The sequence below is a fragment of the Kryptolebias marmoratus genome, linkage group LG15 (assembly GCF_001649575.2).
Source record: "Kryptolebias marmoratus isolate JLee-2015 linkage group LG15, ASM164957v2, whole genome shotgun sequence".
Classification (NCBI taxonomy): domain Eukaryota; kingdom Metazoa; phylum Chordata; class Actinopteri; order Cyprinodontiformes; family Rivulidae; genus Kryptolebias; species Kryptolebias marmoratus.
Window position 1 is genome coordinate 18,701,940 of NC_051444.1, and position 14,686 is coordinate 18,716,625.

At 41.8% G+C, this 14,686-nt stretch overlaps 2 protein-coding genes across 3 annotated transcripts in view; both read right to left on the bottom strand.

Annotated features, from left to right (window-relative positions):
* The window catches only part of abcc12 (ATP-binding cassette, sub-family C (CFTR/MRP), member 12), an 18,929-nt gene extending 15,354 nt beyond the window's left edge, over positions 1–3,575 (bottom strand). Inside the window, exons 1-5 of the mRNA XM_017425851.3 lie at positions 3,496–3,575; positions 1,227–1,284; positions 919–1,076; positions 687–833; positions 340–487 (exon numbers count right to left, since the gene is read on the bottom strand). Coding sequence (XP_017281340.1) covers positions 340–487; positions 687–833; positions 919–1,076; positions 1,227–1,277 — 504 coding nt within the window. The 5' untranslated portion in view covers positions 1,278–1,284; positions 3,496–3,575. The remainder of the gene's footprint in view (positions 1–339; positions 488–686; positions 834–918; positions 1,077–1,226; positions 1,285–3,495) is intronic.
* A 3,097-nt stretch (positions 3,576–6,672) lies between these two features.
* cep89 (centrosomal protein 89) overlaps positions 6,673–14,686 on the bottom strand; it is a 37,871-nt gene continuing 29,857 nt past the window's right edge. For both annotated transcript variants that reach the window (XM_025007951.2, XM_017425890.3), the window contains one exon: positions 6,673–7,967. In XM_025007951.2, coding sequence (XP_024863719.1) covers positions 7,866–7,967 — 102 coding nt within the window. In that variant the 3' untranslated portion in view covers positions 6,673–7,865. The remainder of the gene's footprint in view (positions 7,968–14,686) is intronic.

Below are 14,686 nucleotides of genomic sequence, written 5' to 3' on the forward strand. Positions count from 1 at the left end.
ATTTAGATTTATATTTAGCATGTAGCTGTAACAATTACATTTAACTAGCTAAATGTTGTAAAAAGTGACATCAGAAAATCCACACTACATTTTTAAACAGTGTTTGAAGCTAAATGTGACAAAATTTAGGCATGAATTTTGAGCACAAGCTCGTTTACAAACGGCGCCCCATAGAAGTGAAGCCTCATGTCGGAAGCTGTTTTACTGCAAAGTGTAGAAAAAATCTCAGCAAACCTCTGCTCACACTTTAATAATATCTTTACAAATCTGCATTATATTGCGTGTTTGAAGAACAGCGGCCGTCCTGACGAGGCCAAGGAGCTACGGCTGCTGACTCACCGGGCCAAAAAACGCCGCCACCATGGCCAGGATCCCGATGACAACCGACAGGATGAGCCTGGTCCTTTGAAAGCGAAGAATCACGCGGACCAGCGAGGCCTTCTCCACGCCTTTCTGTGTCACCTCCTTCTCCCAGAGTCTCTGCAGCCTGTAAGAAAAACAACCATCAGGGGACGATCAGATCCAAGCATCTAATTATTCCCAACAGATCAGATGCTGAAACGATGAGTTTAAGCTTCCCAGATACCAAGTTTTTCCTCTATTTAGTTTATAATTTCTATCACCAGGAGATGTATTGGAATTGCATCCAGCAGCAGAAACATGAAACGTCAAAGGGAGACTCTGACCTCTCTCCGCTGGTGTCAGCTGCATCAAACTGAGACAGGCCAAGAGAGGACATGTCCAGCCTGTTCCTGAATATGGACCACATCATGGGGGTCATCCAGGCAAAGGTTGTAAAGGACAAGAAGCCGGCATTGTCCACAGGGTGGGATCTAGACATGAGGAACGACATTTAAATGCTGAAGGACATCACTGTTCACCACTCAGTGATCACAGGTACTTCGTGTCAAAACTGACTGTGATGAAGACCAGCGGAAGGGCTTGAGTGTCTGCAGGCTGTGGTGGTACTTCCCGAACAGAGACGGGTGGTGGGCTTTGTCGGCAGCACCGGCATCTTCTGGACCAGAGACTTCAGATCCAGTCCTCCATCGAATCCCGTCGTCCGCCTGAGGCGTCTGCAGCGTGCGAGCGAGGATGAAAGAGAGGACATTTCAACCCAGAGATCAAACGCCCGCGTGGAACAAAGGCGCAGGATGCAGGCGAAACGATGGCAAAGAAGCGCGTTCGGATGTCAGGAGTGCTCTGGTAATCGTCTGCAGACTTACGAAGGAGACTCGGCGGGCGCTGCGCTTCTCAAAAGAATTTTCTTTCTTCATTTTTGCCCTGAAAGAAGGAAGCAGAGTCATTCCAAACTCACAGACGCTTTAAAGAACGTCCGTGGGGATGTCGAAAACGTGTGTAACAGTGAGGATGGTGCGTGCTGGGATATTTACAGTCCTGGTGAATTTACACAGATCTCAGCCCCTGATAAGAGTCTGGGAGTGTATCAAATCCTGAATCTGCTCACCAGTTGCTCCGCGTCTAAGGAGTCAATGAATGACAAGTTCTCTTTTCTGTCTCCTCCTCTCACACTGTGTCAAAGTTCTCACAGCTAAACGGTCTGCACTTGTAGAGCGTGTCGTCGAGTCCGAGGACTCGAGAGCGCTTCCCACTACAATCAGCCACTCACTGTTCAGGCTGACATCACATCAGTGCCATCCTTACATCTGACCACCACCAGTAGGTGAGACACAACGGCTGAGACGGATGGAGCGGGGGTTCGAACCAGCAACCCACCGGTTAAAGGACAAACCCCTACCTCCTGAGCCACTGCCGCCCCACATGCATCATCAAGAGTCATCATTGCTGCATCCTGAATTCACAGACAGTTGAGAAAGCAGAACCGACCCATACATCTGAATGGAACATAAGTCAGTACGCTGATGAGTCAAAGCATTGTGACCCCATGGCTAATATCTGCGGGTTTTTCTTTCGCTTTTAAACAGCTGGGGCCAGTCAGTGCATGGATACCGAAGCTCGGGAGGTGCCATGGTGTTTCTGGGACAGGGATGTTTGAAAAAAGAGGGTCATTTTGGACCCGTGGGCTGTGCTGCTGTAAGGCTTTCTGTGTCACGTAAGGAGTTGAAAAGTAACATTTGCGTTAATATCAAAACCCCAGGATGCATTGTTATTCCCCCTGTGGTTTACTGTTGTAACAAGCTGACCAGTGTTACTCACTGTTTGTGGTCATAATGTTATGGCGGATGGGTGTACAGCTCTGTGCAAAAGTCTTCAGCCAACACTCATTTCTTGTTATCTAAATGGGATCGCTGAAGCTGCTGCCAGTCAGTTGTTTCCCACATAATAACAAAATCTGACAACGTTAATAATTTTATCAGTTTGGCTGAAGTTTCCGTCTTCACTGGTTTAGGTTTTGTTTACAAAATACGACAAACATTCAGCTTCTCCACAATCCTCGAACATAAATAATGACAAACCTTCAACTTTACGTTTTGATTCATATCTTCATAAGACCACTTCCAAGTGATTTTCAGTTCAGTTTTTTATGTAATTTGGCATAGCTGTTCCTAAAGCTGGGGTCGAGACCCCTCTGTGGGTCATGAAACACCAAGTGAGGGGTCATGAGATGATGTGCTGTCGTTATACGCTTGGTAAATTATTTTCAGCAGTGCTGAACCAGCAAAAGTCTCTGTGGTTGTTATTTTGTGGGTCGGAGGCTTAAAGGTTTGGGGACCACTGACGTCCAGCCTCTCTCAGGTCCTGTGTCGGGTCTTTGCTGAAATGTTTTCTGTTTCTGTAGACGTCCACATTCTGCTCATCTGCTGGAAATGATTTGTGGAGGCTGACAGTTTTTATTGATTTGTCTTTCTCTCGTCGGGTTTTCTCAAATCTTTTAAGACGCTCTGCACAGATGTTGAGTTATTGGCTTTGCTATTTGAACATTTTCTTTATCTAAGTCTGGAAATATTACTTTCTGCTTGCCAAACTGGATTATTGTTGTCTTTATATAATTATATAATATCAGCCTGGAGGGACTATTTGTTGTTTTTTCCTTTGTAGTCTTCAGAGAGGATTTATTCTGAAATATCAGTGTGGAAATAAACAGAATCCAGTCTTGAGTCTCAAGACTGGATTCTTGAGACTCAAGATCCTGTACAGGTTCTAAAACAACATTTGTTTCATATTTTAAGACGGTTAGGAGGTAAACTCGCACAAAATCACAACCGGTAGAGGACTTTTTGGCTTGCTGACAATTTCGAAATTCATCCCCTGACAATAATCCCCAGAAGCTCACGGAGTCGTGCAGATAGTCGTGTGTATATTCTAGCCTCTTCAAGAAAAACTGGACTTCTTTAAACTTGTTACATAAATTTTACAGCAGCAGAACATTTTTTTAGCGTTGTATTCAGCTTAAAGAAAACAAAGGATAGCTAATAAAACCTAAAGAAACAGTATTAAAGATAAAGGTTAATCAGTCCAGAGGAGTAAATAAGTGAGGAAGCTGAAAGGAGAAGTGTTGGAACAGAACAGTACCTTTGTGTGGAGGACGGAGAAGATGAAGAGCAGCTTGTTGACACTGATCTGAAGTGAACTCTCTGCCTCGCTTTATGAAGATCAAAGGTTGGCGTGGTCAGAGGTAAACGTCCTCCTGCTCCTTCCTTATGGCGCAAATGACAAACCAATTAAAATCCCTTACAGTAGATGAGACGGCATCACGGGGACTGCTGCCGCGGGCATTTGGTTTAAACACTAATTTAAAGAAAATAATAAAACAGGTAACTTCACAGGATCTACAAGCTGACGTTGGGTTTCTGCTCACGCCAAGAGAAGTGTTTAAAATATCTCGAATCTTAAAGTGATTTTGCATTAACGATCTGGGTGATCCAGGTGTTTTGTATCAATATCTTTAAAAAAGTCTGAATGTTCAGATTTTAGATTTTGTGTCAAATTAATGATTGTTTTTCTGCATGGCTGAATGAACCTGAACATGTTTGAACTTAGGTAAGAAGGATAAATCAACATATGTACCAAAAAATCACTGAACTGCTAATTCTTTAGTCATTTTGGTAGAAACTAAGCTTTTTGGTTAAAACATTTGTTTTTTTGTTTTTTTTTACCTTTATTGCCATCACATCTAATGAATTGTTGATCATAATTGCATCCAGCTGTAGTTGGACTTTGTAAATAACTAAACTAACGACAATAAGTGCACTTTGTGAAAGCAACTGGGATGGAAAAGCCCATGTGTTGTTCCACTTCAGCTGCTTTCTCATCATTAGCTCAGATGCGGACGGTTGGATGGTTGTGTGTGTGTGTGTGTGTGTGTACCTTGGCCAGAGCTGCTTCTGATGGTCGTCAAAGACGAGAATATTTAGGAATCATCTACTACCTCTTTTTTGGTAACGCACAGGAGCCAGTGAATGTAAAATCCACCTAACTTATTGCGTAATCCATGTTTTCCTTGTGTGTGTGAGGGCTGGATGCAGGATGAGGCAGTTAGTTATCGCTGCCGCAGGTTGAACTCCCAGCTGGGGCCTTTGTGCATTGAGTTCACGTGTTCTCCTCGTACAGGTGTGGGTTACATGTTAGGATGACTGTCATTAGGTGAAAGGGTGAATGGCTGCTTGTCTCTGTGTGTCCCTGTGCTGAGACTGGAGACCTGTCCAAGGAGAACCCCGCCTCTCTCTTAATGACCACTGCAGATAGACACCAGGCATCCTGGCCCTGGAACGAGCAGGTAAAGGAAACAGATGGATATGCTTCAAATCTGTTCAAATAATTAGAAATCAGCTCCAGTATATAAACATCTATGAACACAGGTAAATATATATATAATATATATATTTCAGTTCCGAAGAACACAAAGAGGTAAAAACATTCAGCATCTCTCTCCACCTAACTCAAGCTTTAATACCTGAGCTAATAATGCTCCACATGTAGGTGAGTTAAAGCACATATAGTTTACAGTAAAAGAAAACAGATGACACCAACAAACCAAACGTATTCTTGACCATCAGCTACGTTTCCCTTAAACCACAGCTTTTATTGGTGCTATAAGTGATCTAGATAAGCTCACAGAGAGTTTCATATCTTCAGGGTAACATCTGATTTATGCTGCACTGTTTTTACAGGAGCCGGACAGCACTTACTTTAAGAAGCTCTCCACCTACTGGACACGAGCTGGTACTACAGGTTACAGAGACAGAGGAGAAAGTGTTTCTGCAGCAGCTAATAAAAGGTTTGCAACAAGCAGAAAGTCATGTCACAGGGAAGGCGAGTCGCAAGTAAGTGAATTTTAGGCAGCAACCTTATTTCCTTTAAAGACAAGAATCCAAATTTTCCAGATTTTCTCCTGAATCAACATTTGACAAGACCTGGGCCAGCTGAGACAGCATCGCTCAGCATTTTCTTCAAAGGTGGGGTCCGGAGCCCCCCGTGGGTCATGAGGCATGCTGGGAGGTGATATTCAGAAATCAGAAATGATATTTTAAATGTTATAAAATATAAAAAGCTATAAAGAATAAATTGATAAAAAAAAAAACACTTTAACATTTGATAGGCTGTTTGTGCTGTTATTGTATTTTGTTTTGTTTTTTAACTTCTTAGCCACGTTTGTCCACTTCAGCCACCAGTAACTGGAGCTGTAAGTTTCCGCTGCTGTGATCTTTTGGGTCAGAACCTGAAAAGTTTAGGAACCAGCATTTAAGTTACACCTAATGATGTAAATCTGACTTCCAGAGGTTCAGAAGAGCTAATAAGCAGTCCAAGTTCAGGCACACTGTGGCACGAATTCTGCAAAACGCTGATATTTTCCAAATATCTGAATATTTTTCTTCTAAAACCGTGGCCTATACATATTCAATCTGAGGAAAAAAATCTACAGATAAATGTGATTAAAATCCCAGGAGATGAACAGTTTCTGAAGATTTCTTAAAAAAAATCCAAGCTGGACTGAAGCTGTTTAATTGGCTGATTTAACCTGGTGTGGTTGAAATGATGAGGAAGTGTTACATGAAAAATAATGTTCAGCATTTAAAACGCTGTTTTTAGGACGACTGCAATGTTGGAGCCATTTTTTCCCTCAGGACTAGAGGAAAAGATCTATAGAGCAGTTAGTTAGTAACACTGTGTTTAAATAAGTGTGAAGCTGAAGGAGGGGGGGAGGGTCCTCTTCAGGCTCCTTCTGAGTCGACTCTGTTTTTCTTCCACCCATCTCAGATTTTGTGCTCCTACAGAAAGAAAGAAAATGTAACAACGCTGCAAAAACACGTTCACTAAAACGGTTTTGTTACATGAGCAGCTAGTTTTTGGATTAAAGGCTCTGATTCTTAAAAGAAAAAGTGTTCAAGTATATGCTAATGTCATCTCATCGGTGAGAAATAATCATGATGGTTCAGTTTTAAAGTAAACATTTAGAAACATTAATAGCTGTTTAGGCAGAGTTATGTAACTGTTACATTTATACATCTTCTGCTCTGAGTTTGCCGGCAAACTGAATGTTTTACCTTCAAATCCAGCAGTCTTTATCACAAAAACCCCTAATTTGTTTCATTTCTGGTTGGTTGATGGTGCGCCTGTACATCAAGTAATACTTTTCATTATTTATAAATATGTAAAATAAAAATAAAAAACAGATTGCATTTGTGCAAAGAGGAGAAAAGACGCTTATAATTGTTAAAAAACTTTATTTACACCTAAGCCACTACAAAGCTGTGGCTAAAATACAAAACAGGGGCGGGACTTCACCCACGTCCCAAAAATATTCTGATCCTTTCCAGATTACTAATATGAAAACAGAGCCAAGAGCCTACAAATATATGTGTTTCAAAGTGTTTGAAAGATTTATTTTAATGCCTTTAACTTTTACTATTAAAAGTAATAAATCAGTTGGAACAACTTATTGCTTCAGCTGTTGTCCTATTCAAGTTTATTTAGAGTTTGATTAAAAGGTTTTATTCTAAACTAAGATCCCAGAATAAATAAAGAGACACCTTTTACAGCATCACCCTGCTCTCCACCCATGATGTTGGTAAAAAAAAAGAGGACAATGCTGATTCCTCGTGTGTCCAGTAGATGGCACTGTGTTGTTCCAGACAACACTGCGACCTTCCCTCCTGTAGAAGGTCTCTGTCAAGGTCTTTTGTTTGGCAAAGTTTTTAAAACCCCTGAGGAATAATTTTTAAAAAGACCAAAACAAAAATCTCAGTGAGGTGTTTGAACACTTTTCATCTGCTTCAACAAATCATTTTAACCTCATTTGTTCAGCTTTTTATTGCCCACCGCCTAAAGGAAAAAAGGCAGGCGATCGATAATGTTTCTGCCTGTGTCTGCCTGTTAGTAAAATATCTCATGAGCAACTAGGTGGACTTTAATGAAAGCAATCACGGGGTGTTCATCTACAACTGATTAACTTTTAACGTCAACCCAGTTAAAGATGGCCAACGCAGCTAATCGACCTTGGCGCACCCAAAAATGCTCAAAACTCGGTCAGTTTTACAGATATTTAGGTGAGATTTGACGTGGTAGTAGCTGAGAGTCATCCACAACACATACTCTGAGCGTGAGGTTGCACATAATGTGATTTTCAAAGATCCAAACGGCTACAAACGCCATCACTTCTCCTCATAAGCTGAAACTCTGGTATGAAAGGTGGTGAATGATATGCATTAATTCAAAGAATGCTAGGCCTTAAGTTTGATTTCTTCTGGTTTTACTCTTCTAGAAGCATGTTTTCCATGGTAATCAAAGACAACCTGAGTAGGGTGACCACTTCTTCCTCTGTGCTGCAAAGACGGCTGCAGGTTGTTGTTTTTTTTCTTTAAGTCTCTTAGCAGTAGAAATCCAGCCCATGTTTGGGTGGATGCTGGGAGGAGCTGGTGGTCTTCTCCGAAGCCTCAGCAGGATCAGGGTCGCCCGTCAGTTCTGGGTCCAGCAGAGTCTCCCTCATCTGCCGGTTCTCCCGCGCCGCTGCCTGCCACACCACCTGCAGCTCCTCCTCCACCTCCCTGCAGGAGAAGAAACAAGGAAATGAAGTTGGTCTGTCGCATTTGCTTCATTCGCACTCGGTCAGAGTCTGCAGATTTTGATGGCAGGGAAATCTCTGCAGAGGGGTTCTGGAGAAAACGTAGCATAAAGGGTCTGTGTGAAATTGGCTTTAAATAACTTCTGAGATGTCTTCGGCTGTTTCTTCTTGCATTTATGCAAGTCTGAGAGGATCGGCTGAGGATGGGAAAGAAATGTTTAAAGAATAGTTCAAATCTTTTGAAGTGAGAACGGTAATATCATACCTGTTGTAGATAGCTCTTTCAACAATTTCAGATAAAAAACAGAGTTCAAGTCTGATCAGACTGATGAGCTAACGGCTAGTCTGAGCAGGGCTAAGACTAAAGTGGACTGCTGCCATCAAACACAGTAAGCCAGCACCGTTTTATAAACCTTTCCACTGCCTTCTGTTTCGCATTACATGGTTCTTTAAAGTGAAATTTATGGTTATTTGCAAACGCAAATGGCGGCAGCGGCAGCTAGCTGTTGCACATCTGGTGCAGCCTTGGGCACTTCCTGCAGAAAGGCCATAATATTTTAGTTTTTTCTCAGATTAACTGTGTTAATGGTGGTGTTAAGGTTTAAAAATAGCATTTGTATGAGCTGCTGAAACATTTTGGAGACTGGAGCATTCAGACCACCCATTAGCTCATCATTTCAGTCAGAATTAAACTCTATTTCTCCAAACCGAGGCTGTTCAAGAGCTATCTGCAACATGTAAGACGTTTTTTAGGCACTGGGCACTGATATTGGTAAGGACAGATCTGACACATCATCAGTGCTTTTAGAAAAGACAGACCCATCTGTGAGAGAGCACTTCTGCTTTTCGAACCTTCATCAGTGGGCTGTAACAACCTTTTCTGTCATATACATCACTCTGACTGGCTAAACTCAGACCTGGTGAAATACTCGACTGGATTAAACCTCAACGATCACAAACGCTGGCTTACCAGCGGCCAGGATCCTGAAGGGAAACATAAAGCCTTAAAAAATGCCCCTACGAGGAACCCCTGTCCTCCATTTTAGAATGAATCTTTAAACACGAGCACTTCCTCAAGTTCGTTCAAGTTCATTCATCAGGCACAAAGCAGCCCCGAGTGTTTCTCAGTGAGTCACTTCAGGTTGTTGCATTCAGATTGTTAAACTGAATTCCAAGCATGGGACTTGTGTTCAGGACTGACCTTGGGTCTGTTTGTTTTTTCCACTTCCTACTTTTCATTCACTTGGTCTTTATTTTGGCTTTGCTTTTCTCTACCAGCACTTTGTAAGGATGTGATTACAGTTCGAAAAACCTCCACTGAAATACAGAATCAGAGTAACGAAGGACATTTTAATCACAAAAAAAAAATGCTGAATTTTTTCTGTTGCTACAGCTGTCATAAACCACCCTGTGTGTTAAAATGAAGATGCCTTGACATGCTCTGATTGCAAGCCCATGGAGTCATTCACATCATAAAAAAATATTTGTTTCAGTTCCATCGAGCCTTGTTAGCTGGTAGGACCAGAGCTGGACTCTGGGAGCAGCTGAGGGGTATCGGCGGGCCAAGCGAGCTGCAACCCTGCCTGTTGCAGAGGCGAAGGCTTGGATGTGGGAGTTTTAAGAAGATTCTAGTAAACAGTCAGGTGGCTGAAGTGGGGGAAGCATAGCTTTACCTTCACTGTGTATAGTGAAGGTGGGGTGCTGATTGTGGGTCAAAATGAGTTTTCTCCTCAGGATAGCTGGGCTCTCACTTAGAGACAGGGTGAGGAGTTTGGTTATCCAGGACGGACTCGGAATAGAGCTGCTGCTCCTCCACATTGAGAGGAGCAAGTTGAGGCGGACTCCTCCCTAGGGAGGTGTTCTGAGCATGTCCAACCGGGAGGAGACCCCAGGGAAGTCTCTCCAGCGTGTCCGGGGTCTATGTTTCTCTCCTGGCCTGGGAACACCTTGGAATCCTCCCGGACGAGCTGGAAGAGAGATGTCTGGGCGTCCCTGCTGAAGCTGCTGCTCCCACGACCCGACGCCAAAATAAGCAGCAGATAATGGACGGATATTTGTTTCACTGCATTAGAACCAAAGGCACCATCTTAGCACGAGAACCAGTAAACTCATATGTTGCTGTAGATTTTAATTGGTTAATGCATCAGCTTGGCATGAATACTAAAGCTGCTTTACAGCCTTGCCTTGTATGCATCCTTGTGGAATCTCTGAATCTTTTAACAGTGTTACATGAAACACATGGTGCTTGAAAATACAGATAGATTCAGAAAGCTGGTAAATCATCGCTGGAGTGTGTTGTTCTTGTGTGTTCCAATGGCTGATGGCTTAAAGCTACTCTGTCGACGCAGCTGGCAGCCCCAGTCTGCCTGTCGTGATTGTACAACACAAATATTGCACATAGATATTTAACACGTTTTCTTTGAGGCTCAACTGAGCAATTTTTTGTTTGTGTCTCGTGAACCTATTGATTCCACAGCATTCATCGAGCCTCAACCACATTGGCAGAAGATGAAAGGCTCATGTGAATATTTAAACATGGCCAAAGGCGTGATTTTAAAGGAAGTGAAAAAACTTCTCATCACTGTTTAGGCCCGAGGACTGGTTTCCTTAAATTTGATTTATTTAGCTCTCGGGTAAGTGCAAATATGTTTGGAGAACATGACTGTGAGAAAAATAAGAGGAAATCTTTTTTTTTTTATCATTATTATTATTATTATTATAAATGTGTTTCAGAGTGATAGAAGGAACACATGCCACCTTCTCCTCAGACCTCAGCTCATGTCTTAATGCCTAAATGTTGGTTTTAAGAAAAGAAATCTCAGTCCGAAACTTCCACATCTAAATAAAGTGTGTTGTGTTTGTTTTTGTAGTAAAAAAAAACATGTAAATTTTATTGTTTCACAGAATAAAACTCTAAATCCTTTGTTAACACTCAACAGTGCTCACTCAGTCAGTGCAGCCAATAAAAACGACGACCAAAGCAGGCTAAATTATTCAAAAGGAAAAAGACAACAAAGAACACAAAAGGAAACCAAGTGGCAGCCCGAGTTCACTACAAGGGTGAATGGAAACATAAGAGCCTTTACGCAAGAGGAAGTGGAGTCAACAAGTAAAACACGTAAAAAGAAGAGGAAGAGGAAAAAAAATATTTGGGAGAAGCTTTTTTTTTTTTTTAAATATACAGATTAACATTCCCCTTTATTGTTTGTGGTATAAGTGGTTATTCTGGACATTTACGGCCTGCTTTGTGTTAAAATGTGCACATCGAGCACTAAAGATATACTAATAAAACCTCATAGCTCTGTTAAGCCTTTCCTGAAACTTTAGTTATCAATAACTGGAGGACTTTGTTTTTATTTGACTCGTTTCTATCAGGTCTGTGGATGGAGGTGTTGGAGGATTTGGACCCAGAACGCAGACCAACAGAAGGAGCTCAGAAGTAAAACTAATTTATTTGATAAAAAAACAAAAACAAAAGGCTGACATGACAGCAGAAACTAATAGCAGAGATCACAGGGAGCATGCAGAGGGAAACACGAGGAAAACCAGACGGAGCATTTCAGCAACAATAAATCGGTGAGTGATGGAGGCTGAGGAACAGCTTGTATGGACTGAGGTAACGAGGGAGTGGACACAGATGACAGATTACTAATCAGGACCAGGTGCGGGTGGTTAACTGCTGAGGGAGGGTGAGCGATGGCACAGGGAGCAAAAGAACATAACAGGGAAAAGACAAAAACACACGGATCACAAGAAGAAAAAACAGAACTACAGAAACACGAACAATAAACCTAATATAAAAGATTACCCCAAAAAGTAACTCAAACACTCTAATCCTAACAGTTTCTCTCCTGTCAATTTCTCTGAGTTAACTTTAAACATAAATCCATTTGTCATGTGCATGAGGAGGAGTTGCTCCAACACTCGAACTTTACTTACTTGACGCCCCTGCTTCCTCTCAGATCCACTGTCATCACTGTCAATTTAACGCTTGTTTTCATATTACCGCAGACCTTTTCTCTAATATTCTGGGTCATCGCATGTCATTAAAGGTCTTAGAAATGCACAACCATGATCAGAAAAACTGAATTTATTCATCCTGAGTAGCTTAAGCCAAAAAAAAGCTGTGATCCTCAGCGGTCCTAATAGAACAACTGGACACCAACAGGAACTTCATGGAAACCCAGGGAATAAACTAATGTCTGAAACTGTTTATGCTTTGTTGGCTTTATCCACGAGGTCAATTCAGAGCACTATCATCATGTTAAATAAAGACAGCTGTGTACAGGGCTATATATATATATATATATGTATAAATATGGTTTACACTTGAACAAAACATTCTCATACAATTCAACAATCCGCTGATGTCAGCTATGCTAAACCCTGCTGCACACACACATTTTAAACAGAATCTATACCTAATCTGAATAATATAATAGGAATAAAATCATTTCACTTGGCTGGCTCTGAAAAGAAAATTAAATGAAACTGGAGCTCTTTATCAAGAGGAAGATGTTAAGATAAAGAAATAACATTTAATGCTGTTTGATGCACTCATGTAAGCTTTGAGACTGTGTCTATCTGTTTTTAAGTAATCTATATTGACTTAGAGAGAAGCACAGTCTGTATTTCTCAGGGCAGAGATGTTGGTCAAGGTCTTAAACACCACAGTGCTGGTTGAAACCAGATTCTGTCTCAGGTGTTCTGTTTAGTAAAATGTAAACCTTTGAATGAACCAGCTGCTCGGACGCAGAGGGGGACTCCCAGCATGCAATAAACAGACAGACATTCTGTTAGTTGGAGCATCCAGAATCTGTTAAAGAATGAGTTTGCTCTCCCTTGTCTACGAGTGTAATAAACTTTTACTCTTCAGAAGATTCTCAGTTTGTGCCTGGATTATCATTTCTTCTTCCACAACAGAAAAACAAATTAAAAAACTTGTGAAGTCTTTTTAAAGGCTGCTTTCTGTTTCCATAAAGCAGATCTGTTCATGTCTTTGTGGCAAGGTAATGGGGTGGGGGAGAAAAGTCTGCATTTAGAGAAAAATAGAGCTGCGTTTAAAGAAGGGGGAGAAAAAAAATCGAGATCTGAAGGATAAATCCTCTCCAGAGCTCCACGAAGTCTCAGGCAGTGCCGTCTCCCCGGAGGGTACGCAGAACTCAGCTGGCAGGCAGCAATCACAACCTATCAGCATCTTTGCAGCTGTTTCACGGGCAGAATACAAATCAGTGGATCAGATGGGGAGGGGAATGACTCAGAGATAGATTTTTCCTCGGCCTGAAAGTAAGAAATTTCTCTTCGGTCTAGTGAATTGCTTCTGATGCCCCACCAGAGAATAAAGTAAACTTGTTTGCTCACAATAAGCAGAAATATAGGAGCTCACCACCAGCAGCTCAAGTTTTTTCAGACCATTTTTCCTATCTACACTTGTCCTAGTGACTTGATAAAGCTAATATAGCAGTCATATATATAATATATCTTTTCAGAGTGGATAAGTATGTCTCATTCAGGAGGACAATGATCCCAAACTCTGGACCTCAACCTGCTTGAAATGCTGCAGTGGGACCTAAAGAGATTTTTTTGTACCTCCTAATTAATCAAATAACTCAAAAACTAACAACTGAATCTATTTTACAGTCAGATTTATGGTATCACATAGGGACGGTGTAACAATCCGGATCCCTCTCTGCCGTGCCGCGTCCTAGTCCTTCTGTTTCTCTAGTTGTCTCTGAAGCAAACGCAGGACATGTAACTACGTAAGGGACAGCCATTATCGCCACAGATGGACATGCTGTCATACCGATGACAGACATCCTGGCTCCAATTAGTTTGCTCTGGGTCGCTGCGACAAAGCTACTGCTCAACAGGACACTTCAGGTGCATCTGCAACGAAACAAATGCGCACAAATCTCAATAAGCTGACGCAAAGTTGTAAAGAAGAGTGGGCCAAACTGCTGGACTAGGTTCATGCAGAAGATAATTACTTCAAAGCATTGCTCTACAAGCAGCTGATTTATTGAATGTGCTCAGTTTTTTTTTTTTTTTTTTTTTTTTACACTCCTGCATTTTGCTTTTAGTTCTTGGTAAATAAGTACTGGCACATTGTAAAAGGTTACAATAAAAACCTATAGAGTTGGTTTAAAATCCTGCTGCGTAGAATGTAAAAATTGAAGAGCGAGCACATGTGGTTCCATGTGACGGTCAAACGTTGACCGGGTTAAAAGCTCCGGTTTAATCTAGGATTTTTTAAAAAACTGTTACAAAGACGTCAGAAAACGAACACAAAGATACGTGCTGTACGTCGTATTACTGATAAAAACAACAGTGAGTGTAACGTTCTTGGAAGGAAATCCTCAGTCTCAAAAGGCCTCTTTTCTTTTTTCTCCACAAACCACAAACCAAAACAATAAACTTTCAATTCATCCCGCAGATTTTCCGGCACTGCTCCTGTGCGGCAGAGGAACGGTACGACAGGTGGATCGCTTGTATAAAGTCAGGTGTAAAAAGTCCCACAGAGCAGACGCACGGCCATGCTGTGGAGACATTAATCTTGGACCGGGACAAAAAAGGGAGCAGCCAGCAGAGACCTGTCTGAGCACCTGACTGTAGAAGAGCATCTAGAAGGACATCTGTTCAGCGCTGCCTCTCGAGAACGAAGCACGCGGCGTTTCGTGCATCTAGGTGATCATAAAAGCTGAT